Below are 21,632 nucleotides of genomic sequence, written 5' to 3'. Positions count from 1 at the left end.
AGAAGCCCAGATATAATCTTCTTCGTTCTCAACACACTCATATGGGGAGAGCAATCATCCGGAGCCATTCCCTTTGGTACAATGTTTGCTCTGGTCTGTCTCTGGTTTGGAATCTCTGTTCCACTGGTCTTCATTGGCAGCTATCTCGGTTACAAGAAACCAGCAATCGAAGACCCGGTCAAAACAAACAAGATCCCGAGACAAGTACCAGAGCAACCATGGTATATGAAACCCAGGTTTTCGATACTAATTGGAGGGATCCTTCCATTTGGAGCAGTCTTCATCGAGCTCTTCTTCATATTAACATCGATCTGGCTCAACCAATTCTACTACATCTTCGGGTTCCTCTTCATAGTGTTCTTGATCTTGATCGTGACCTGCGCAGAGATCACAGTCGTCCTCTGCTACTTCCAGCTCTGCAGTGAAGACTACAACTGGTGGTGGAGAGCTTACCTAACATCAGGCTCATCCTCAGTCTACCTCTTCCTCTACTCCATCTTCTACTTCTTCACAAAGCTTGAGATCACAAAGCTCGTTTCAGGGACGCTCTACTTTGGGTACATGATCATTATCTCTTACTCGTTTTTCGTGCTAACCGGCTCAATCGGTTTCTACGCATGTTTTTGGTTTGTTAGAAAGATTTACTCCTCGGTGAAGATTGACTGATTAGATAAAATGACATTAACTTTTGATGCCTTTCGAAGGTTTTGTTGGATGGTTTAGTCGTAGTTGAAACAAAAAATTACCAAACTTATGTAATGAGTCGAAGAATGGATTCTATATTCAACAAATCATTTTCAAAGATACAGCTATAGTATCGTATAGTTTATTTTAAAACTGATAGTTTATGCTTGCCCTCCTTAATCATTTTCTCCGTCGCAGAACCACTGGAGAATCCCAGCTTCTGCATTATTTCTTCCAGTCTCTTACCGTTTGCTAGATACAAATAACCAATCTGAGAAATTGAACAGATAATTAACGAGGGTTTCAAGAGTTTAGAGCCAAAAATTTGTAATACACTTGCTGAGCTTTTAGATTATGAACAACTTACAAGTGTTTCCAATGAGGAGGCCTTGTTATAAATCGCAACACCAGCACGCCTAGTTGACCGTGTTTTAACCGAGCCTACGTTTTTCCCCCACCGAAGTATATCTCTGCACCAAAAAGTTTTCATCAGATCGATTAAACAAATCATAATATCTCCATTCATCTTTCTTTGATGGGAGATAGAGATCCCAACAAAATCCTTTTAGAGACAGTAAATAACTGGGTTTTGTAACTGACCTTTCATCTTTAGTTAAGAAATCATCATCAGCGAGCTTCTGCAGCAGAGCATACTGAAGAGGAAGACACACACAGAATAGTTTAGCTTAAACAAGAACAATGAGAACAATACTAATGCTGATCAACATGAAGTAGATGGAAGTGAGAAATAAACAACTCTGCAAAACGAATCATATTGCAAGCAAAATGCGATTCAGAAACAAACAGAGACACAACAGGTATGTGGAAGCATGAATATTGTAGCATACACAAAGAGGGTAGAAGATAGAGAAACATACTTGTGCTTCACATCGCACCACTGCTTTAACACGGTCGTTATATTCTTCAATACTAAGTGGAGGGAAAAGAAAATGCCGACGAGCATATATCTACAAAGCCAACACAAAAATGATTTTAAGTACAATAACTTGTCTAGAGTCACCAAGCACAATCTCATCATAGTGACTGTTTTAATGCTATAAACTTGTCTAGAGTCAGCAAGCACAATCTCATCATTTTGACATTCTTGAGTCCTAAACAACAAGGACTAAGTTGAATCACCTAAGAACAAACTTATTATGGAATTGAAGACTAACCTCGTAGATTGAATCGCCTATGTAAGCTAAGGAGGCAGCATTGAAGACAGACCTAGGCTTCTCCACTTTTGGTGGACTTGGGAACCATTTCTCGAATCCAATACAAGTATCATCCAATTCATCACCTATGTCTACATAAAAGCAGATATCTAGTAAGAATCTCTCTGTCTCCAAAGCCTTCGAAACAGTTCCTCACCGAAATCCGGAAAATAACCCAATTCGTTACCTTTACTTGCGGGACGTTTGAGCAAATCGGAAACGGAGACGCCAGTTTCCGCTGTTAAGTTTCTCGCCGGAGAAGATGATGACGGAGACGATGATGGCACGAAAGAGCTAGTATTAGGGTTTGTCTTGACATTTCGCGGCGCATTGGGATTGTATCGGAGTCTCGGCTGCGTATCCAAGGCAGCTCTCACGAGAGTAGAGCTTGCTGATAGAATCGCCATTTTTTTTCCTTAATTTTATGATTTCAGCTTTTTTTTTGTTTGTTTTGAAGGTAATAAATTATTGAGGCGGTGACATTCAAATATCCACGTGGCGTGTTTCGATGGTCTGTTTTACAAAATTAATATACTAGCTGACCGTAGCTTTAGCAATATGAGCTCTTGTGGCGACACCTTCGTTCTCTTTCTCTCTCCTTTCTTCCCGATTTGTAAAACCCTAACGACTAGATTTTGAGTGCCGTGACTATTTCTTTCTCAACTTCCCGATCATATTTCTCAATCGGAGAAATTGTCTCGACGGACATCATGAGTCGCTACGATAGCCGGACCGGCGATTCCACATCGTACCGTGAACGTCGAAGGTAAGTGTGTTTGCTTTTCGTATGTAAACGATGAAATAAATAGATTAGTCAGAAATTTGTTTCGACTTAGCTGCTAATCAATGCGTTTTCAATTCCCGACGGTGTGTAATTGGAGAAGAGGAGTTTGCTTCATTTTCAAAGTTGCTTGTTCTTAGTGACTCTGGGTTTGGTGGGGCTTCAACATATGGAAGCTCGGGTGGTCATACATCAAGCAAAAGGGAAAGTGATGGCAATGAATCTCCACGGAAGCCAGATTTGGATGGTTTGACTCCTTTTGAGAAGAATTTCTATGTCGAGTCACCAGCTGTTGCAGCTATGACAGAGGCACAAGTTGAGGAATATCGAAGGTTGAGGGAAATTACTGTCGAAGGTCGAGATATTCCAAAACCCGTCAAAAGTTTTCGTGATGTTGGGTTTCCTGGTAAGCTTTGACTTCCGTTTCATTAAGTTTGTGATTGGTTTCACATACATGGCCTAGGTGGATCATGTATGTCTGTTTTGTTTTTGTATATGATCTATTGATGAGAATCTCTTGATTGTCCCAGATTATGTTTTGGAAGAGATTAAGAAGGCTGGTTTTACTGAACCTACACCTATACAATCTCAGGGGTGGCCAATGGCATTGAAGGGACGTGATCTCATCGGCATTGCTGAAACTGGCTCTGGGAAGACTCTTTCTTACTTACTACCTGCAATAGTCCATGTGAATGCTCAACCAATTTTAGGTACCACCTGATATCTGCTCGTGGAGTGTTTTTTTTTTCTTTCGTTGTTATTTGATGTAAAGCTGTAAATGCGGTACTGATTTCAAATGATATTTTCACAGCTCATGGGGACGGCCCAATCGTCTTGGTTCTTGCTCCGACACGTGAACTGGCTGTTCAGATACAGCAAGAAGCGTCTAAATTTGGTTCATCATCAAAGATAAAGAGCACTTGCATTTATGGCGGAGTTCCAAAAGGGCCTCAAGTGCGTGATCTCCAGAAAGGTGAATTGCTTTGGTTCAGTTCTTTTTATGTCATTTCTCATACTATTAGTTTTTCTTACTCATAAATCATTCTGAGAGTGATTATTGGCCTATGAATTTAGGTGTGGAAATTGTTATAGCTACTCCTGGGAGGTTAATAGACATGATGGAGTCGAACAACACAAACTTGCGGAGGGTTACTTATCTTGTTTTGGATGAGGCTGATCGAATGCTGGATATGGGGTTTGATCCTCAGATCCGGAAAATTGTTTCACATGTTCGTTTTCTTACCTCTGTTTCAGTCATATATATATATATGTGTATTCTATGTTGCTTTGTCTTACAATCTGTTGAAACCTGTGCAGATTCGGCCAGACCGTCAAACTTTATATTGGAGTGCTACTTGGCCGAAGGAGGTGGAACAACTATCTAAGAAGTTTCTTTATAACCCATACAAAGTAAGAATCACCTCTCCGAGTTTTCTCATAATGGTTTAGCTGTCAACAAGAGCTGAGCAGGCATTTTTGGTCTTAAGTGCAGGTGATTATAGGATCTTCTGATTTAAAAGCTAACCGTGCAATCCGTCAAATTGTTGATGTCATTTCTGAAAGCCAAAAGTATAACAAGTACGTCTCCTTACCTAGGCTCTCCCTGCTTCTCTATCTCCTTTCACTTGTGGTGAATGGAAACTATTCTACCGATTTTTTTCAGGTTGGTGAAGTTGCTTGAAGACATAATGGATGGAAGCAGAATTCTTGTCTTCCTCGATACAAAAAAGGGCTGTGACCAAATCACTCGTCAGCTTCGCATGGATGGTTGGCCTGCTTTGTCAATACATGGTGATAAAAGTCAAGCTGAGAGAGATTGGGTTCTATCAGAGTTTAGGTCAGGCAAAAGCCCTATAATGACTGCTACAGATGTTGCAGCCCGTGGATTAGGTACTAACTCCCTTTCTCCTATGCGCGTAACACCAACTCTCTCATTAGCATGCGAGAAGCTGATAACGTCTTTTTGTTTTGAACAGACGTGAAAGATGTCAAGTATGTGATAAACTATGACTTCCCTGGATCACTAGAGGATTATGTTCACAGGATTGGAAGAACTGGTAGAGCCGGGGCCAAAGGAACAGCTTACACTTTCTTCACAGTAGCAAATGCGAGATTTGCCAAAGAGCTAATCAGCATACTACAAGAAGCTGGACAGAAAGTGAGCCCCGAATTGTCATCAATGGGTCGCAGTACCGCTCCTCCTCCTCCAGGTCAGTTAACCGCAAGCAAAGATCTTTGTCTTTTTAGTACAGTCACGGTTGCTTTCTACCTCACTAGAAAAACTTGCTTCATCACAAGATTTGCAATACTTGGTTATGTTAGAATTTAATAGGAACCTAATCAAGTTATGATCTTTTATAATCAAGTTATGCGTTTTTTTTATAAACTTTTGGTTTTTTATGAATGTGGAACAGGGCTTGGAGGATTTAGAGACCGTGGGAGTAGAAGAGGCTGGAGCTGATTCATGTATGTTTTATATTGCTTTTAGGGTTCAGTGATTTTTCTTTTCCATTTTACTCTATTGATTGCCTCTCCCTTACTCTCTTTGTTTTTCGAAGATTTGTTTGACATTTACATCATAACATTAAACATGTAAGATAACATATGGTCTGATGATCCGGATTAGGGTAAAATTTGTGGTTAAGAACAAAACCAAAAACAGACATTTTGGTAATTTAAATCCCTTTAAATTTTGACAAAGTATTTATTAATTTTAGCACAATTTTTGTTAACTAAATTGAATTTATATCATTTGAAGATAGTTATAAAATGATGATTAATGATATGCCCTAGATTTATGCAAATTTATGTGACATTTTAAACTAAATTACGAATAGGTTTGACTGGCACATATATAGAAATGATAATCCATGAAACTCCGAGTAAATGGGTTTACAAAAATGAATGTTCAAAACTAACCTGGAAAAAATCAGATATTTGATACGTTTAGCTAGTGAAACTCAGGAAAGACGGATATAATTTTATTATTGATAAGATTAAGGTCGATACAGTTTGAGAGAATGATAATAGAGTCTCTCCCTCCCCAACAACTTTGATCAAATCTTTTGATATTCTTCTAAACAAGATTCCTTCCTCTTATATACTACTCTATTATTTTCCGTTGGATCCTCCTCCACGTTACTACTCCCCTCACGTGGTTTGTTGCAACGATAAGATTCTCCCCTTAACCGTGGTTATTCTTTAACTATAATAGTAATCTCCTTGGTCAATGCCACCGCCTCACGACCTGAGATGCTAATCCTCCCATCCTCTTACTCCCCACTTACTTGGGCCTTCTTCCTTCGCGAGTACTGATAAAGAATTGGTGGCCCTTGGGCCTCACAGCTAACATTACCCCGCCCTTTGAGACCGACCTTGTCCTCAAGGTCAAGGGAGGGAAACTGCCTCTTCATTGTACTGACCCATTCCCAAGTACACTCAAATTCCGGCAACCCCTTCCACTTAACCAAAACTTCCTGCTGTCCTGTTTCGTTGTTCACATGCGAGTCCAAAACCGCCTCTGGTTCAGCTTCCAACACTCCTTCCTCAGTGAGTTGAGGAGGAATCGAGACTGGAATTAGCGACGACCCCACTGCCTTCTTCAGCTGCGACACATGGAATGTAGGATGGATCCGAGCCTCCGATGGCAGCTTAAGACGATAGGCCACCTTCCCCACCTTGCTTTCGATCGTGTAAGGACCGTAATACCGAGCCGCCAACTTTTCATTCGGTCTCCGGGCCAACGTCTGTCGGCGGTATGGCCGCATTTTCAAATACACAGAGTCTACGACCTCAAACTCCACCTCTCTGCGATGCCCATCCGCCCTCTGTTTCATCACCTGTTGAGCCTTATGTAGGTGCTCCTTCAAAACGGCTAACATGTCATCCCTCTCCTTCAACTGTTCCTCCAAACTCGCATTGGTCGTGGATCCATTCTCGTATCGCAGCAGCACAGGTGGCTCTCGCCCGTAGAGAGCTTGAAACGGCGTCATGCGGATCGAAGAATGGAACGACGAGTTGTAACTCAGCTCTGCCTATGGAAGAAATTTGGCCCACGTTTTTGGTTTCTCGCTTGCGTAGCACCGCAGATACGTCTCCAGACCCCTATTGGTCACCTCCGTCTGCCCGTCGGATTGCGGATGGTACGCGGTGCTGAAGCACAAACTGGTACCTGCGAGTCGGAAGAGTTCTTTCCAGAACGCGCTCGTGAACACCTTGTCCCTGTCCGATACAATGGAGCGAGGGAACCCGTGAATCTTGATAACCCCCTGCACGAATATTATAGCCACATCGGTCGCCGTGAAAGGGTGCTTCAACTTGATGAAGTGGGCATACTTTGTCAGGCGGTCTACTACTACCAACACCGCATTGTACCCTCCAGATTTGGGCATCCCTTCCACGAAATCCATTGAGATGTCGTCCCATATCTTGGTCGGAATCGGTAGTGGCTGCAAGAGCCCACCAGGAGCTAAGGTTGCATACTTCTGTCTTTGACATACCTGACAACCTGCCACATACTGCCTTATGTCCCCGAGCATCCCCTCCCAGTAAAACGCTTCTCCAATCCTCTTCTGAGTTTTCAACACTCCTCCGTGACCACCCATTTTCCCATCATGGTATTCCTGCAAAATGAGACCAACCAGCTTCGACCCTTTTGGCACCACCAATCTACCCCTCCGTAGTAATCTCCCCTGCACTACAGAGTAGTCGGGCTGAGCTCCTGGGTTTCTGTTACACTCCTCCATGATGTTCCTCAACTCCTGGTCTTTATCCACCTCGCTACATATTTCTTCCAACTGCATTGCTGCGGGAATTGACAATGACATCAGTTTCGACACACCTCGACTGGACAAGGCATCGGCTGCTCGATTCTCCAATCCGGGCTTGTAGTGTATATCAAAGTCGAACCCCAGCAACTTCGACATCCATCGGTGGTACTCCATATTGATCTCCCTTTGCTCTAGCAGAAATTTAAGGCTCTTCTGATCCGTACGCACCAAAAATTTTCTCCCCAAAAGGTAGTGTCGCCATTTCTGTATAGCGAATACAATGGCCATCAACTCCCTTTCGTAAACTGACTTCAACTTCTGCCTCTCTGTCAAGGCTTGGCTGAAGTATGCAATAGGTCGGTGGTTCTGCATGAGCACCGCCCCCAAGCCGATTCTCGAAGCGTCCGACTCCACAATGAAGAGAGCGGTGAAGTCAGGCAGAGCCAACACCGGCACCGAGGTCATGGCTGCCTTCAGAGCGTTGAAGGCTTCGGTAGCGGCCTCCTCCCACTTGAAATTGTCTTTTTTAAGCAGCTCAGTGAGTGGCCTCGCTACAGCGCCATATCCCTGCACGAACTTTCGATAGTACCCTGTCAACCTGAGGAAGCCTCTCAGCTCCTTCACATTCCTCGGTTAAGGCCAGCTGGTCATATCTTGAATCTTACTCGAATCGGCAGCCACACCTTCCTGCGATATAATATGTCCGAGGTACTCAATCTTCCCACTTCCGAATTGACATTTCTTTCGGTTTGCATACAGCCTCTGTTCGGAGAGCACTTCCAGCACCACTCTCAGATGCCCCACATGATCCTGCATCGAACGGCTGTATACTAAAATGTCGTCGAAAAACACCAGAACAAACTTACGAAGATAGCGTCGGAAAACATCATTCATCAGGGACTGGAAAGTGGCCGGGGCGTTGGAGAGCCCGAAGGGCATAACCAAGAATTCATAGTGCCCATCATGCGTCCTGAAAGCTGTTTTCTGCACGTCTTCTGCTTGTACCAAAATCTGGTGATAGCCTGATCGGAGATCTAGCTTCGAGAACACCACCGCACCTTGTAGTTCGTCAAGAAGCTGATCAATCATCGGAATCGGGTACGAATCTGTTACCGTTGATTTTTTCAATGCGCGATAATCAACGCAAAAACGCCAACTCCCGTCCTTCTTCTTCACCAACAACACCGGGCTCGAGAACGGGCTCCCACTATCTCTGATGATACCCGCGGCTAACATGGCTGAGACCTGCTTCTCAATCTCAGCCTTCTGCGCTTGCAGATACCTTAATGGCCGTACGCTCACCGGTCTCGCTCCTTCTTCCAACGTGATAGCGTGTTCCTTGCCCCTCGACGGTGGTAACCCCTTGGGCTCGTCGAAGACATGTTCATATTCTGCCAATACCGCCTGCAACTCTCCCGGAGGTGAGGGCAGAACTGTACCATCTTCGATTTGGAGGCCCCCGAACTCCACCAGAACGCCTTCTCCATGTTCCCAAGTGTTTTCCACAACGCTTTGAGTGAGATTGCAGCGCTGCAGAGACTGGGATCCCCTTGCAACGTGATTTTAACGCCGTTCAGCTTAAACTGGAAAATCTGTAACTTCCAGTTCACCTTAGTCACCCCTAACGTGTCCAACCACTGGATCCCCAATATTACATCCGCGCTTCCGAGCTCGAGGGGTAAAAAACTTGTTGTAACTGAGTACCCCTGCATCTGCAGCTCCACTCCCTTACACAGTCCTTTACCTCTCGCCGTAATACCGGTTCCGGTGATGACCCCATACCCATAGGTCACCTCGGTGTCCAGATTGAGTTTCCGTACCATCTTCTCGGACAAAAAGTTATGGGAGGCGCCGCTATCTATGAGCACCACGACGTCCTCCGAACTAATCCTCCCCATCAGCTTGATGGTTCGCGGAGAGGAGATACCGACCATCGAATTGAGGGATAACTCTGCCAACTCGGTAACCTCCGTCCCCTTCCCCTCCAGCTCGTCTTCCAATTCGTCAATCCACTCTTCCTCAGTGCCATCCTCCTGTACCACCAAAATCCGAAGCTCAGGCACCCGACATACATGGTTACCGTGGAACTTCTCGTCGCACCTGAAGCACAAACCCTCAGCCTTCCATTTGGCGATCTCTGCCGCCGTCAACCGCCGGAAAGGAGGCTTGAGTCGATTGTGTGGCTTCACAGGTGGCCCCCGATGCGTCGTCGTATTCTTGGCTGGGCTTGTTGGGAACCTGGCCTTGAATGAAACAGGCCCATTTCCCAACCCCAGGCCCATGGTGTGCTGTTGAGCTCGGCCGCCGTCAGATCGAGAAACTCGTGTCCCTCCTCCTGACTGGTTTCCCGGGGACGACTCCTGTTCGACCCATTCTTCCACTATCTTCGCGACACTCATCATCTTCTTCAGTGTTCGCGGCTAAAACATCTTCACCCCTGCTCGGATTTTGGGCTTCAGTCCGATGATGAACGCCATCTCCAGCACTGATTCTGGGATCTCCGGTGCGTTCCTGGCTAGCAAAATGAAATCGCGGCTGTATTCTCGCACCGTTCCCTCCTGTCGGAGAGTCAGAAACCTTTCGCCGACACTCGTGTCATGGGTGACCGCGAACTGCTCCAACACCCGGTACCTCAGCTGTTCCCAGTCCGAAAAGGGGCTCCGTTTCCTCTCCCACCGATACCATAGGAGTGCCTCGCCGGTAAAACACATTCGAACTGCCTTCAGTTTCTCCTCCTCCGTGAAGTGGCTCAGCTCGAAATATTGTTCCACCCGAAGCAACCAGCTCTCCGCGTCGTCTCCGTCAAATAGCGGTATCTCAATCCGCCGCGTGAGAGGTGTGTTCTGTTCCTCCGTCATCTTCGTCTGCACCGTTCGGTCAGGGGTGCAAGCGACTTCCTTCCCCGTTCCCCCGCTCGCGGGATCCTTGATCGTAGGTGTCCCGATCGGGTCAGCGATCATGACCGACTCCGAGGTCTCTGCTTCGCGACGTTTCTTAACATCGTCTTCCTCCAACCAACGCTGACCTATCCGCTCCAACATCGCCTTCATCTCTCCCATACAGCTCATCTGCTGTCGAATCTCTTCCACACTCTTCTCCAGGGCAGCGATCTTCTCACCCTCCATCTGTAAGTTCTCCAAAGCCTTCTCCGCGTCAGCTCTCTTCGGTGGCATTTTGAGATCCCGAGATCGAGGTGCTCTGATACCAAATTTGATACGTTTAGCTAGTGAAACTCAGGAAAGACGGATATAACTTTATTATTGATAAGATCAAGGTCGATACAGTTTGAGAGAATGATAATAGAGTCTCTCCCTCCCCAACAACTTTGATTAAATCTTTTGATACCCTTCTAAACAAGATTCCTTCCTCTTATATACTACTCTACTACTTTCCGTTGGATCCTCCTCCACGTCACTACTCCCCTCACGTGGTTTGTTGCAACGATAAGATTCTCCCCTTAACCGTGGTTATTCCTTAACTATAATAGTAATCTCCTTGGTCAATGCCACCGCCTCACGACCTGAAATGCTAATCCTCCCATCCTCTTACTCCCCACTTACTTGGGCTTTCTTCCTTCGCGAGTACTGATACAGAATTGGTGGCCCTTGGGCCTCACAGCTAACAATATTCTAATGCGAAAACAAAAAAGCATATTATACTTTGAAAAGCCCTAATATATTAGCCCATGACAAGTAGATGAAACGAGACACTTGCACAGAAGTAAAAAAATTCTCTTGTTTGCTCGACGAATCGAAATCGCCATGAGTGAAGAAGGTCCCAAGCTTTACACCAATAAACCCAAGAAGAAGGGTAAGAAATTTAAATAAACCTTCATAATGTTTTTTTTTTTCTCTCCGATTAAACAAATAGAAGCTGTCCCTATTTCCCAGCTCACTCAACGAATCATTCACGGTTGGATTTATATGATTGACTTGTGATCTCGTTTCGATTGTGATCTGAACCAGACATTATTGCTCAGCTGAAGCACGTCGAGGCTAATTTCAAGAATCCCACCGGACCTCCATCATCAGCACCGTCTCCGGCTGCAGCTGCGGCGGCTTCGTATACGATGGGTGGTTCTGTTCCTCCTCCTCCTCCGCCTCCTAAGGAATCGTTCGCTCGAAGGTATAAATTTGTCTGGCCGCTTCTCCTCACCGTCAATCTCGCCGTCGGAGGTAATCAAAGCGTTTTACTGATTCCGAATTTTGTGTGGGATGTTCGAGTTAGGGTAAGATTTGCTGGTTTTGAGGATTTCGAATAGAATCATTGGACCTTAGAATCATAAGGGTTTTGATCAGGCACAAAGCTTGGACCTGGAGATCTGCTTCAGATTACATGTTCTGCTATGAGTTTTTGAGTAGTTGCTTGATAGATTTTTGTAATCTTAGAGTCTATTTGTTTACTGTTGACTCTGAGGTGTTTATCTAACTGGATTACAGGACTTTGCTCATCTTTTTACATTCTTTAGATGCAAACCTTAGCTCTTGAAATCTATATAGCCTAGGACTGTGTGTGATGTTTAAAGTTATAATCTTTGCATTTAATTTCGGAAACTACATTCACAGAAAGACACACTCACTGGTGGTTCTTGGCCTTGTTGCTTTTGCAGGATACCTTTTCTTTAGGACTAAGAAAAAGGACATAGATCCTGAAAATGAAGAGATAGCTGCTAAATCAGGTTCAGTCGCAGCGGCTCCTGTTAGCATTGAAAAGCCTGTGTCTTCCACAGTGGTTGCAGAGCCAGTGGTGGTCAAGGCACGTGAGCCAATACCGGAGAAGCAGCAACGTGAGCTCTTCAAATGGATGTTGGATGAGAAAAGGAAAGTCATCCCGAAAAACGCAGAAGAGAAGAAGCGGAATGATGAAGAAAAAGCGATTCTGAAACAATTCATAGGATCCAAAACCATTCCTACTCTCTGATTAAAAAGTTCAGCTACTGTTGATTTGGTTTCAGTTCTTATTCTTGTGGATATCAAATGTTTTGCTTTTGGAAAGAAAAAAAATTAGTCTTGATGTTGAAACCAGTAACTTTGGAATCTTAGTTTCATTCATCCTTGCATTGATCCAGTGTTGGGTCTTGTGTTTCTGTGGATGGGAAGTTTTCCCCATGGTTTTAGCCTTTTAGGAGTAAAAAAAAAATCTTCGTTTTCACCTATTTTTACTATGTTTTTTCACTTTTTTGGTAGAACAAAAGTTCCTATCTCTTTTTTTCTGATTGGTAAGGAGGGGCAAAAATTTCTTTATTTCCGATGGAAAAGGTTACACAATGAGAGTGGGGAAAACAAAAATGAAAAGCAAAGAAATACAAAGGGAAATAACAAGCAAAGGCTATATTGTTTTACAAGTTACTGTTAGAAAAATTGATCGACAAAACCAAAAAAAAAAACAAAAAACCACTCGACCAGAGTTTGGAAACAAAAAGCCCAATAAACTTTAAAAACGTTCAACACGACGTCGTTCACGGCGCAGACAGGTTTTAACTTTTAACCTTGTTCTCTCTCCAATAGAGAGACTTCAGAAGCAAGTTGAAGAAATAAGGTAGAAGACGATATCCGCACAAGAGAAGAGGTTTGGACTCTTTTTCCTTTTTCTTTTTTTAATTGTGTCTCCTGGTATTTCACAATATCATTCTCTATTTTATCCTCTTTCAATCTTCAATACCCAACTTAATTTGCTGCTGATAGATACGATATATATATGATCAATTGTCGATCTGCTGAAGCTGCGATCATTGCAATTTAAAATTTATCTATATAGGTTATACGTATAGATCGAATTTTCTTCTGTTAATCTTGTAATACCATAAAATATATTTCTTACTTGAGCAGACGCATGATTCTGGAGAAACATTTCTTGTACAATTTGCAGTGGAAGTGTTGTTTTATGGTTCAATTTGTTTCGTGAAAGTGACATTGATAGTTTTTGTTTTGTGGATTCGAGTCCTGACATTCAAACTTGTTTCTCTCTATTGGGTATTTGTGAAATTTTGCTTTTTTTTTGCTCTGTAATTGAGGTGTTTCTTTTTCTCAGAAGGTCAATCTGAATGTCTGGAAGAAACCGAATTCACCGAGAGCTTCGAGACAGTTTTCATGATCGTCGTGGTTTTTCTCCGGAGAGACCCTTTCTACGAGTCCCTCCGTTGTTACAGCCTCCACCTCCATCTTTGTTGGAAGATCTTCAAATACAGGACGTTGAAATTAGAAGGCTTTTAAATGATAATCGTAGATTAGCTGAGGACCGAGGGCTTCTTGAACGTGAACTCAGTGCTGCCAAGGAAGAGCTTCACCGAATGAACCTCATGATTTCTGATCTTCGTGCTGAGCAAGATCTTCAATCCAGGGAGTTCAGTGAGAAAAGGCATAAACTTGAGGTAGATATTCGTGCTATGGAGTCCTATAAGAAGGAGGCTTCACAGCTGCGTGGTGAAGTTCAGAAGCTAACTGACATCAAACGAGATTAAGTGGAGATGTTCAGATACTTAGGAAAGATTTGGTAAAATTGCATCAGATACAGCAGATTCAGGTTTGAGAGCTGAGGTTAAAGACTTGCAGAGGAGCTTATGCACGCTAGGTATAATATTGAACTCATTCTATCATTAGTTTTTTTAGTTTATATTTTAATGCCTCAATATCTGGTTTCGGTCTTTAATGCTAAAGGGGAGTTTTTACTTTTCTTTTGGAACAGAGGTGCACTTGACTATGAAAAGAAGGAAAAGTTTGAGCTTATGGAGCAGCGGCAGACAATGGAAAAGAACATGGTTTCTATGGCGCGTGAAGTTGAAAAGCTACGAGCAGAACTTGCTACTGTTGATAGTAGGCCATGGGGTTTTGGTATGATCCTAGATCTTTCTTGGAAACATTTGGTGTTATGATTAAGTCGCTAACTGCTTTGTTGTGTCATATGTTATGTGTCCAGGAGGATCGTATGGGATGAATTACAACAATATGGATGGCGCTTTCCGTGGTTCTTATGGAGAAAACGATAGTTTTTTGGTACCAATGTTTACATGCTTTTGTAATTTGATCTATTCTCGTGGGCTTGAACTTGACACGCCGGTATTCTTTTTCCTTTTTTCTTAGGGATCTTCGGAAAGGAGCCAATACTATAGCCATGGGTCTGGCTCGCAGAAGAAACCTCGTTTGGATCGTCATTGAATTGTATAAATGATCTGTGGAAAAAGAATGAGGTGAGTCTGAATAGCCCACTTTGTAACACTCATCTGGTTGTTTGTGGGGTATCCATCTACTCTAAATCTAAATGTTAGCTCCTCTGCTCTCTAAATAAGGCATTTTAATTATTTAAGTTAGATGGCTAAACTATGTCGTATGTTACTACAAATTGACGATTTTGGTTTTTCCTGTTTCATATTAGCTATGCCTTATTATCCTTCTTTTTCTCCTGCTCCCATTCTTTACACTCTGGTTTTGATTATTTGATAAGATAATCTCTATAGAAACCAGAGGAGTATGCACCAGTAAGTTTGAGAAATCAAACTGGCACTAACAAAAGGAGGGAGATCTACCCCTCCCTGGGCTTCAAACCCACAGTTCTTTCTTCCTTCTCGTATATTTAAAATTATAAATATCTGGTGAGCTAACACCTTTCTAAGGGGTTAGAGGCTTTGGTTACTTGGATTAAAGAGAGATTTGAGCGGAAGTTGTTGTTTCTGGCCACACATTTGGAGAATTTCTCGAGTTGCAATTGCTTGTTGCTGGAAGCTAAAAGAGATAGCATTATCACGGACATTGTTTTTGTGTGATGGTGTTAGGTATGTTTCTACTAGATATTAGGTATATATAGGAGAAACTCAGTTAAGATGAAGTGGAAACATTGGAAGGCCATCCGTTTCTACATTGTGCCAGGAAGCAGCGTTTTCTCATTGAAATTTACTGAGCTTGCTTGTTCAAGGTCATTTCCGTAGTGTCAATGCTGATTTAATTAAGAAAGGGAACAAGGCACAATGAACTATTGGAGGAACAGAGACATATTGATCCTCTATAGCTATCTAAGCATGATGATTAGACGTCCTTCTGGAATCAGGCCAATAAACTTGCATCAGCACCAGAAAAAGCCATTTTTTGAGGGTCATATGGATCAATATGAGCGGATCTTTCTCTCGGGGAAAACTTCGATAAGGATTTTTTGAGCAAGGTCTTCCATTGAAGCGATCAGCAATTCAGCATCCTTACTGAATCAAAGTGCCGTAAGTGGTCTTGGACTTGGTCGGAGTTGCAGGACCCTACTACCCACTGCCCATGTTCAATCTACCATCAGAAACCTCGTGTGTCATTAGGTGTACCACATATTTCACGCTTCGAACGAATGGAAGAACGCTGATAAGGAGCTGATGCATTTTCTGATGGGTGGCTGAATCTCAGTTTCATAGATTGAATATCGATTCTGAAACAACATAAAATGAGGCTGGGTGTTAGGAGGCCGGGTGAAGATTGTAACTCATGGATGACAGATGAATCTATAGAAGACAAATCAAAGCGACTTTCATGGAGTTAGTTCATCAGAGACATAGCAAGTAAGATAGGATTTACGGTGGTGCCATCTATATATATCTACTGTTTTTGGGTCCTTGAAGAGGTTAACACATCTGTCTTTGAGGAGGCACAAGCCACAAGCTGCATTATTGGAATGTCAGCAAGTTTGGCTTACTCAGTAGCAACTTTATCTAGAAGAAAGCTATATCCTCAAAGTACCTTCTCCCTCTCCAATGAGTTATTTTGCCTTCAGATAAAGGAACTTTTCTATATATCAAGAGATTATCAGTGGTCTTGTTGTTGGTTATGTTGATGCTAAATCAGTTTTCCGGGTATGCACTTTCCAAGGATGTTGATGTGCCTTACGGAAAAAGATCTTCCTACGAGTCAGGACAGGAGACAGGTATATGATCTTTCCAAGAAAACTTTCCTTACGGGGAAGTTTATATATTTACTTTCTGGTTATAACTGCTAGAGGTTAGCTGCCGTTTTGTTTGGCATATAGGTGGTTCATATATGTCTTAAAAATTTTGCATGTAACAGACTCATTGTTTCTTGATTATGGTATGCATCATTAGTTTTGCCACTTAGACTTTGGATTCTCTTTAGAGTTTTGGCAATGGAGGTGGAATCAGTCATTTTGTTTCTTGGAGGATTTGTGAGATTAGCCTAGATTTCACACTAGGATGTTGATAGAAATGGATTGCTGGACTGATGGAGAAGTAGCTGTTCTTGAAGATGGTTCACTACACGTCATTTTGTTTCTTGGAGGATTTGTGAGACTAGCCTAGATTTCACACTAGAATGTTGATAGAAATAGATTGCTAGACTGATGAAGAAGTAGCTGTTCTTAATGATGGTTCACTACATGGATTTCTGGTGTTGCATGGAAGCAAAAAAATTTAGAATCGACTGGACCGGATTATCTTAACCACGTTAACTTTCTGGAGGCTGCAAGAGATCTATGGATTAGAATAAAGGCAAAGCTTTTGTAGATAGGAAAGAGATAGGATCAGCTCACTTAAAACATGAGTTGACTGCTACTGCTGTAGTTTTAAGCTTTGAGGCTTCACATTGATCTGAAATTAGATCGGTCTAGGTTTGATCAGGATGAAAGGTTATAGCCGGTATAAATATAGAGATACTTAGTTTACTAAAGAGTCTGAGAACTTTCCAGCTTAAGAGTGAGTTAGAAACAACTTACATCTTCAGAGAATTGTCCTCTTGTGTCCTTATCAAGGTCAGATTGAACAGTATACTCTGCAGATCAGCAGAATGTAGAGGAAGAACGGAGTTGGTCCCCTAGATCTGCAAGAAGTTCGGTACAGCGCTAAAAAGTAAAAGCTTCCAATAGTGAATCGTCTTGGATTGATACACAGCGCAAAAAAGAGAGATTTTTTCCCAGCCATAAGCCCTTAGATGAGCTTGGACACGAAATAGGAAAACAAAAGGTTCCTCACAAGCTGAGGCTCCATACCAGTTTACCTTTAGACATAGATGTAGAGATACTTGGTCTGTTATGTCAAGTAGCACTAAATGCTTTGCACAAATTTCGCTATTAAAAAAGCTATTCTTGGTTTATACAGGCTTTGATTATTCTTCTGCTTGTTGCAGGCAACAAAGCCTGAAAAAAGACAACACCCAAGACATCATCTACTAACTGGAACTGACAAAGGAACCAGAGTGTGGGTTATAAGAGAAAGCAGTAAGTAAGGTAATTACTAAAAACATCCTCTCATAATAAATATCAATATGTACTTATCATCATCATCAACAAGTTGAATGTTATTTTATACATATATACGATCTGATTCTGACTTTTTCTTTCAGGTTGTGAGAACCGGAGGCAACATCTTGGACCTCTTTCCTTTCACCAACGTCTTGGTATCAGGGAATATTCCGTCGCCGACTTCCTCAACCGCACCATCTCTGGCCACACTAATTGGGTACGCAACCAAATGGACACCGTTCATGTCCACGACCTTGTCTCCGCTATAAATCTCCCACATCTTCTCCCCAATTGTCCGCAACCCTCGAACGCATTCCAAACTCTCTGGCTCCGTCAAGGATAACTCATCCACTGTGATCTGGCCACCGGTATGCTCGTACCAGAGCGATAACCGGTAAGCTCTGATCTCGTTGGTGTTCTTTGTATCGGTTTGGTGGCAACCAATTACAATCTCCGTGTCACGACAACCATCCATCGATCTCTGGTTTATATTGGCAGATCCTACCAAAACGTATGCGTCGTCCACTACAAAAACAACATACAACAACAATCTCTTTTATTCTAAACCTTCATGGAAAAATCTTCAATTTTCATTTCAGATCAGGAGTTTAACCTATCATGATCTTGGAGTGGACATAGACCATGAATCTCCGGTTCCTCTGCGCATTCCAATAATGCGTCCTGTGATGCGGCGACGAAACTGCTTCATGCTCTCCATCTCTCTTCTCTTCTCTGTTTGCGAGACAGAAGAAGTTTAGATAATCTCTCGGATGCGATCCGTTTCCACTTTCCCATATAGCCTCTCCGATGATCCGATACATCATTGACATGGTCTCTCGCGTCCAGTGAAGCATCTCTTGAACCGTTTCGCTCTCCGGTGGCCCTTCTGGCCACATTGGTATCACTATGTACACTGCAAATCTCTCCTTCTCTCGTATCTTTGCTGCAATCTTTAACGCTATCTCTACCGGTATCAAGTTTGTGCATCCGCTTTCGAACCTATCGTTGTTCTTGTTCTCCCAGTGGTCACAGCTCCCCATGAAATACTGATTCTCAATGTATATAAACCTCTCTGCCTTTCGAATCGCTTCAACGTAGCCGTCGTGTACACTCTTCTCTACCGGTAAGCCTCTAGGCATCTCCGTTGCTGACACGTGGTCTATCGATCTCAGAACTTGAACATTCCAATTCCGGTTATCTTCTTCTGTGGTTGTTCGGTTTACCAAGTTTCTGATCCCTGAAGTGTTGACCAACACCGAAGGGTTACACTGTTTCGTCCATCTCTGCTCAAAATTCTTCAATACATCCCATGCCGCAGCTCCTACAACGCACACGTGACAATCGTGCCACGGCTCTCTTGGTCCGCCTCTACTTTGCTTAGCTCCGGCCACGCTTGTCTGATAAAAATCTTCCCTTGTCCCGAGTGTACGGAATAGAGAATGCTCCTCTGTGTCGTACCGGCCATCGCAAAGGTCGAAACCGCCAAGGAAGCTCATGATCTCTCGCTCCTTGGTGTTCGTATTCGTAACTCGTGTGTCCACTGTGATCGTCTTTTGGTGGTGAGCGAACGCCGTAGGGAGTTTCTTGTGCGATCTTGGACACAATCTACAAACAACATTGGTGTCTCTGAAATAAGCAAAAGCTGTTTGGTCGTTTGTTCGCATCAGACCTTTGTTCTTGATCATCGGTAAAGATGTCTCGTCGTTCCACAGCATTACTCTCACCGCTACACCTTCGTGTGCTTTCCGTTTCAGAAGCTCGCCGATAGTTACTCCCACTGCGTGCGGAATCTCTGTCTCGTCGTCGCGTACGAGAACGAGGTTAGGGTTTAATGCCCATCCTGCAATGTAAACTAAGTGCCTAGCGCATTCAATCGCTTTGTAAACATCTTCCCAAAGATTTCTTGCGTTACAAGAAACATCATGAACCCTAGGATCAAACGTTGCTCTGTGGTGCGCATCTTGATACAGTACGACTCTGCAATTCGATCTCTGAGGGAAGCTGGCATTTCTAATACCCTGAAAAGACTGCCCTTCGAGCGATTTGCACCATCCCGGTTCGAGATAAGCCGGTCTGAACCACATCAGAAACTTGAGCTTTAAGTTCGGTTTCGTTGATCCATTGTCTGTGCACAGAGGGAAGAACCCATTTATAACTGCTGGATCAGAAGTCAGAATCTGTTCTGCAGAGATCCGGAATCTTCCGAGAACAGAACACTGAGTCTTGAGCGTGATGGTGATTGTCGTGTCAGAAACCGGGTGTGCGCAGAGGATCTGAAAAGTCTGGTTCCAGACACGGTCGTGCTCTGAGCTTGTTTTAGCAACTTTCTTCTTGTTTATCTTGATGGTCACGTAAGCTGATCTTGGCTTCGTATATATACACTGTGAATGAGAAAGAAAATAGCTCATGAGAATTAACGCAATATTGATATCATCATCAACAACAATATTCATACTTACATTGAAAGGAAATGTAGGAGAAAAAGGTGTTGCATCGAAGATTGTTATCTCGAGTGTTCCATGAAAGAACTTCTTCTGATCTTCAAGCTCCATCTTCTCTTTGTACAAAATAGACCTTCAAAGAGAATGAGAGAAAAGTTTCTGCGAATCTGAAATGTGTTTGAAGCTGGGTCAATTAATACATTATGCACAAGGATGTGTCCATGTATATATATATATATATATACATACTTATTATATATTTTTTTGGTAAAACTTGTAGGATTCTCCATGGACAATCTTAAAGAAAACATCCAAACGTTTATATGAAAAGAATTGAAGGTGAAGTGTCTTGGAATACAAATCAAGCATTCGACTTTGAGTTAACACTATCAATATTAAAGGCAAAGTATTAGAGTGTATCCAAATATAAGTTTTAGGATATAATGACGATATTATGAAAATGTATGGTGGTCTTTGTAAATATTATCCGGTAAGCCACGTGTAGCAATAAAGCGATGCCTGGAAAACCACTTTGGGACCCAATATAATACGCTCGGTGGGCTGATTATAAAAATAGTCCATGTAATTAATATCAGAACGGATATAGCATATATGTATTTATTTGGTTATATAATCTACATTTATCTATATGTGACATTTATGCCAGCACCATAGAGACTGAGCAATATGTAGATAAACAAAAAAAACTTTATAACTTTATATAATCTACATTTATCTATATATAGCATATATGTATTTATTTGGTTATATAATCTCTCTCTCGCTCTCTGCCAAATCTCAGAGGCGCGTCAACGAAAATGACGAACTACGGCGCGATTCCGACGTCGTCACATCCATCGCCGGCGGTGGAACTCGAGTACATCTCACGCGCAAAACACCGCATCAAATCCGGTCTGGCCACGCGCCGCCCATGGAAATCGATGTTCGATCTCAAATCCATGAATCTCCCTCACGGTTTCTTCGACGCGATCTCGAGGATCAAGACGAATCTCGGCTATTTCAGAGCTAATTACGCCATCGGCGTCCTCGTCGTCCTCTTCCTTAGCCTTCTCTATCACCCTACCTCTCTCCTCGTCTTAGCCATCTTGGTCGTCTTCTGGATCTTCCTCTATTTCCTCCGCGACGAGCCTCTCATGGTTTTCGGTCATCAGATCGATGATCGGACGGTCATGATCGGTCTCTCGATTTTGACCGTCGGTTTGCTTTTGTTTACCCACGCGACGGCGAATATCCTCGGTTCGCTGTTAACCGCCGCCGTGTTGGTTCTGGTCCACGCGGCGGTTAGAAGGAGTGACAATCTCTTCCTTGACGAGGACGCTGCGGCGGCTACTGAAACTTCAGGGCTGACGTCATACCCTTCGTCATAAACCCAACTAAATTTGATGATTATTCCAATTTGTGTCTTCTTTTGTATCTTACTCTCTGGGTGTGATTGAGAAACTTGAAAACGTTCTGTACTTTGCTTAATTTTTTGAAAGTGAAAGCTTAACATAACTTTGCTCTC

At 43.0% G+C, this 21,632-nt stretch overlaps 7 protein-coding genes and 1 long non-coding RNA gene across 10 annotated transcripts in view; 6 read left to right on the top strand and 2 right to left on the bottom strand.

Annotated features, from left to right (window-relative positions):
- The window catches only part of LOC18010512 (transmembrane 9 superfamily member 6), a 2,703-nt gene extending 1,918 nt beyond the window's left edge, over positions 1 to 785 (top strand). Inside the window, 2 exon segments of the mRNA XM_006392624.2 lie at positions 1 to 2; positions 5 to 785. The exon segment at positions 1 to 2 is cut by the window's left edge and continues 160 nt beyond it. Coding sequence (XP_006392686.2) covers positions 1 to 2; positions 5 to 666 — 664 coding nt within the window. The 3' untranslated portion in view covers positions 667 to 785.
- LOC18010732 lies at positions 730 to 2,333 on the bottom strand. The gene is made up of 6 exons (XM_006392623.2): positions 2,086 to 2,333; positions 1,860 to 1,990; positions 1,563 to 1,652; positions 1,285 to 1,337; positions 1,052 to 1,154; positions 730 to 955 (listed from the first exon to the last, which is right to left on the bottom strand). Exons 1-6 carry the CDS (start codon positions 2,303 to 2,305, stop codon positions 827 to 829), a joined length of 726 nt encoding a protein of 241 aa, XP_006392685.1. The 5' UTR covers positions 2,306 to 2,333; the 3' UTR covers positions 730 to 826.
- A 119-nt stretch (positions 2,334 to 2,452) lies between these two features.
- LOC18010390 (DEAD-box ATP-dependent RNA helicase 20) lies at positions 2,453 to 5,375 on the top strand. 2 transcript variants are annotated; one of them, XM_006392621.2, is made up of 10 exons: positions 2,453 to 2,664; positions 2,820 to 3,085; positions 3,210 to 3,389; positions 3,491 to 3,652; positions 3,754 to 3,908; positions 3,997 to 4,089; positions 4,172 to 4,257; positions 4,343 to 4,569; positions 4,656 to 4,889; positions 5,094 to 5,375. In XM_006392621.2, exons 1-10 carry the CDS (start codon positions 2,609 to 2,611, stop codon positions 5,138 to 5,140), a joined length of 1,506 nt encoding a protein of 501 aa, XP_006392683.1. In that variant the 5' UTR covers positions 2,453 to 2,608; the 3' UTR covers positions 5,141 to 5,375. The 2 variants fall into 2 exon arrangements, with proteins under 2 accessions (XP_006392683.1, XP_006392681.1); XM_006392619.2 differs by having other exon boundaries at positions 2,455 to 2,664; positions 2,783 to 3,085.
- Positions 5,376 to 11,128: 5,753 nt separating this feature from the next.
- On the top strand, positions 11,129 to 12,503 carry LOC18010781. Its single transcript, XM_006392618.2, has 3 exons — positions 11,129 to 11,258; positions 11,414 to 11,623; positions 12,058 to 12,503. The coding sequence occupies exons 1-3, from the start codon at positions 11,210 to 11,212 to the stop codon at positions 12,366 to 12,368; spliced, it is 570 nt and encodes a 189-aa protein (XP_006392680.1). The 5' UTR covers positions 11,129 to 11,209; the 3' UTR covers positions 12,369 to 12,503.
- A 979-nt stretch (positions 12,504 to 13,482) lies between these two features.
- LOC18011364 (protein FLX-like 3) lies at positions 13,483 to 14,833 on the top strand. The gene is given in 7 exon segments (XM_024150359.1): positions 13,483 to 13,900; positions 13,903 to 13,947; positions 13,950 to 13,997; positions 14,000 to 14,018; positions 14,133 to 14,278; positions 14,364 to 14,440; positions 14,528 to 14,833. Coding segments are annotated over 7 exon segments (819 nt in total). The 5' UTR covers positions 13,483 to 13,491; the 3' UTR covers positions 14,603 to 14,833.
- Positions 14,834 to 15,804: 971 nt separating this feature from the next.
- Positions 15,805 to 18,522, top strand: LOC112082828. The gene is made up of 4 exons (XR_002897363.1): positions 15,805 to 16,340; positions 17,552 to 17,651; positions 17,768 to 18,177; positions 18,266 to 18,522. It is a non-coding gene; the product is annotated as an uncharacterized LOC112082828 (long non-coding RNA).
- Positions 17,764 to 20,290, bottom strand: LOC18011363 (phospholipase D alpha 4). 2 transcript variants are annotated; one of them, XM_006392614.2, is made up of 3 exons: positions 20,126 to 20,290; positions 18,280 to 20,047; positions 17,764 to 18,191 (listed from the first exon to the last, which is right to left on the bottom strand). In XM_006392614.2, exons 1-3 carry the CDS (start codon positions 20,216 to 20,218, stop codon positions 17,764 to 17,766), a joined length of 2,289 nt encoding a protein of 762 aa, XP_006392676.1. In that variant the 5' UTR covers positions 20,219 to 20,290. The 2 variants fall into 2 exon arrangements, with proteins under 2 accessions (XP_006392676.1, XP_024006126.1); XM_024150358.1 differs by having other exon boundaries at positions 18,280 to 20,290.
- A 503-nt stretch (positions 20,291 to 20,793) lies between these two features.
- LOC18011350 (PRA1 family protein F2) lies at positions 20,794 to 21,623 on the top strand. Its single transcript, XM_006392613.2, has one exon. It carries the CDS (start codon positions 20,926 to 20,928, stop codon positions 21,493 to 21,495), a length of 570 nt encoding a protein of 189 aa, XP_006392675.1. The 5' UTR covers positions 20,794 to 20,925; the 3' UTR covers positions 21,496 to 21,623.
- Positions 21,624 to 21,632: the final 9 nt, after the last annotated feature.

The sequence above is a fragment of the Eutrema salsugineum genome, unplaced genomic scaffold (assembly GCF_000478725.1).
Source record: "Eutrema salsugineum unplaced genomic scaffold, Eutsalg1_0 scaffold_7, whole genome shotgun sequence".
NCBI classification, from domain to species: domain Eukaryota; kingdom Viridiplantae; phylum Streptophyta; class Magnoliopsida; order Brassicales; family Brassicaceae; genus Eutrema; species Eutrema salsugineum.
This window is presented reverse-complemented; position numbering and strand designations above follow the sequence as displayed.

Coding starts and splice junctions, on each gene's coding strand:
- LOC18010732 (XM_006392623.2), bottom strand. CDS start 2,305: ATGGCGATTCTATCAGCAAGCTCTACTCTCGTGAGAGCTGCCTTGGAT. Junction 1,653..1,859: donor TAGGCGATTCAATCTACGAG/GTTAGTCTTCAA, acceptor TTGGCTTTGTAG/ATATATGCTCGTCGGCATTT. Junction 1,155..1,284: donor TTCTTAACTAAAGATGAAAG/GTCAGTTACAAA, acceptor TTTTTGGTGCAG/AGATATACTTCGGTGGGGGA.
- LOC18010390 (XM_006392621.2), top strand. CDS start 2,609: ATGAGTCGCTACGATAGCCGGACCGGCGATTCCACATCGTACCGTGAA. Junction 3,086..3,209: donor TCGTGATGTTGGGTTTCCTG/GTAAGCTTTGAC, acceptor TGATTGTCCCAG/ATTATGTTTTGGAAGAGATT. Junction 4,258..4,342: donor GAAAGCCAAAAGTATAACAA/GTACGTCTCCTT, acceptor GATTTTTTTCAG/GTTGGTGAAGTTGCTTGAAG.
- LOC18010781 (XM_006392618.2), top strand. CDS start 11,210: ATGAGTGAAGAAGGTCCCAAGCTTTACACCAATAAACCCAAGAAGAAG. Junction 11,259..11,413: donor CAATAAACCCAAGAAGAAGG/GTAAGAAATTTA, acceptor GATCTGAACCAG/ACATTATTGCTCAGCTGAAG. Junction 11,624..12,057: donor CGTCAATCTCGCCGTCGGAG/GTAATCAAAGCG, acceptor TTGCTTTTGCAG/GATACCTTTTCTTTAGGACT.
- LOC18011363 (XM_024150358.1), bottom strand. CDS start 20,218: ATGGAGCTTGAAGATCAGAAGAAGTTCTTTCATGGAACACTCGAGATA. Junction 18,192..18,279: donor CCACTCCAAGATCATGATAG/GTTAAACTCCTG, acceptor TTGTTTTTGTAG/TGGACGACGCATACGTTTTG.
- LOC18011350 (XM_006392613.2), top strand. CDS start 20,926: ATGACGAACTACGGCGCGATTCCGACGTCGTCACATCCATCGCCGGCG.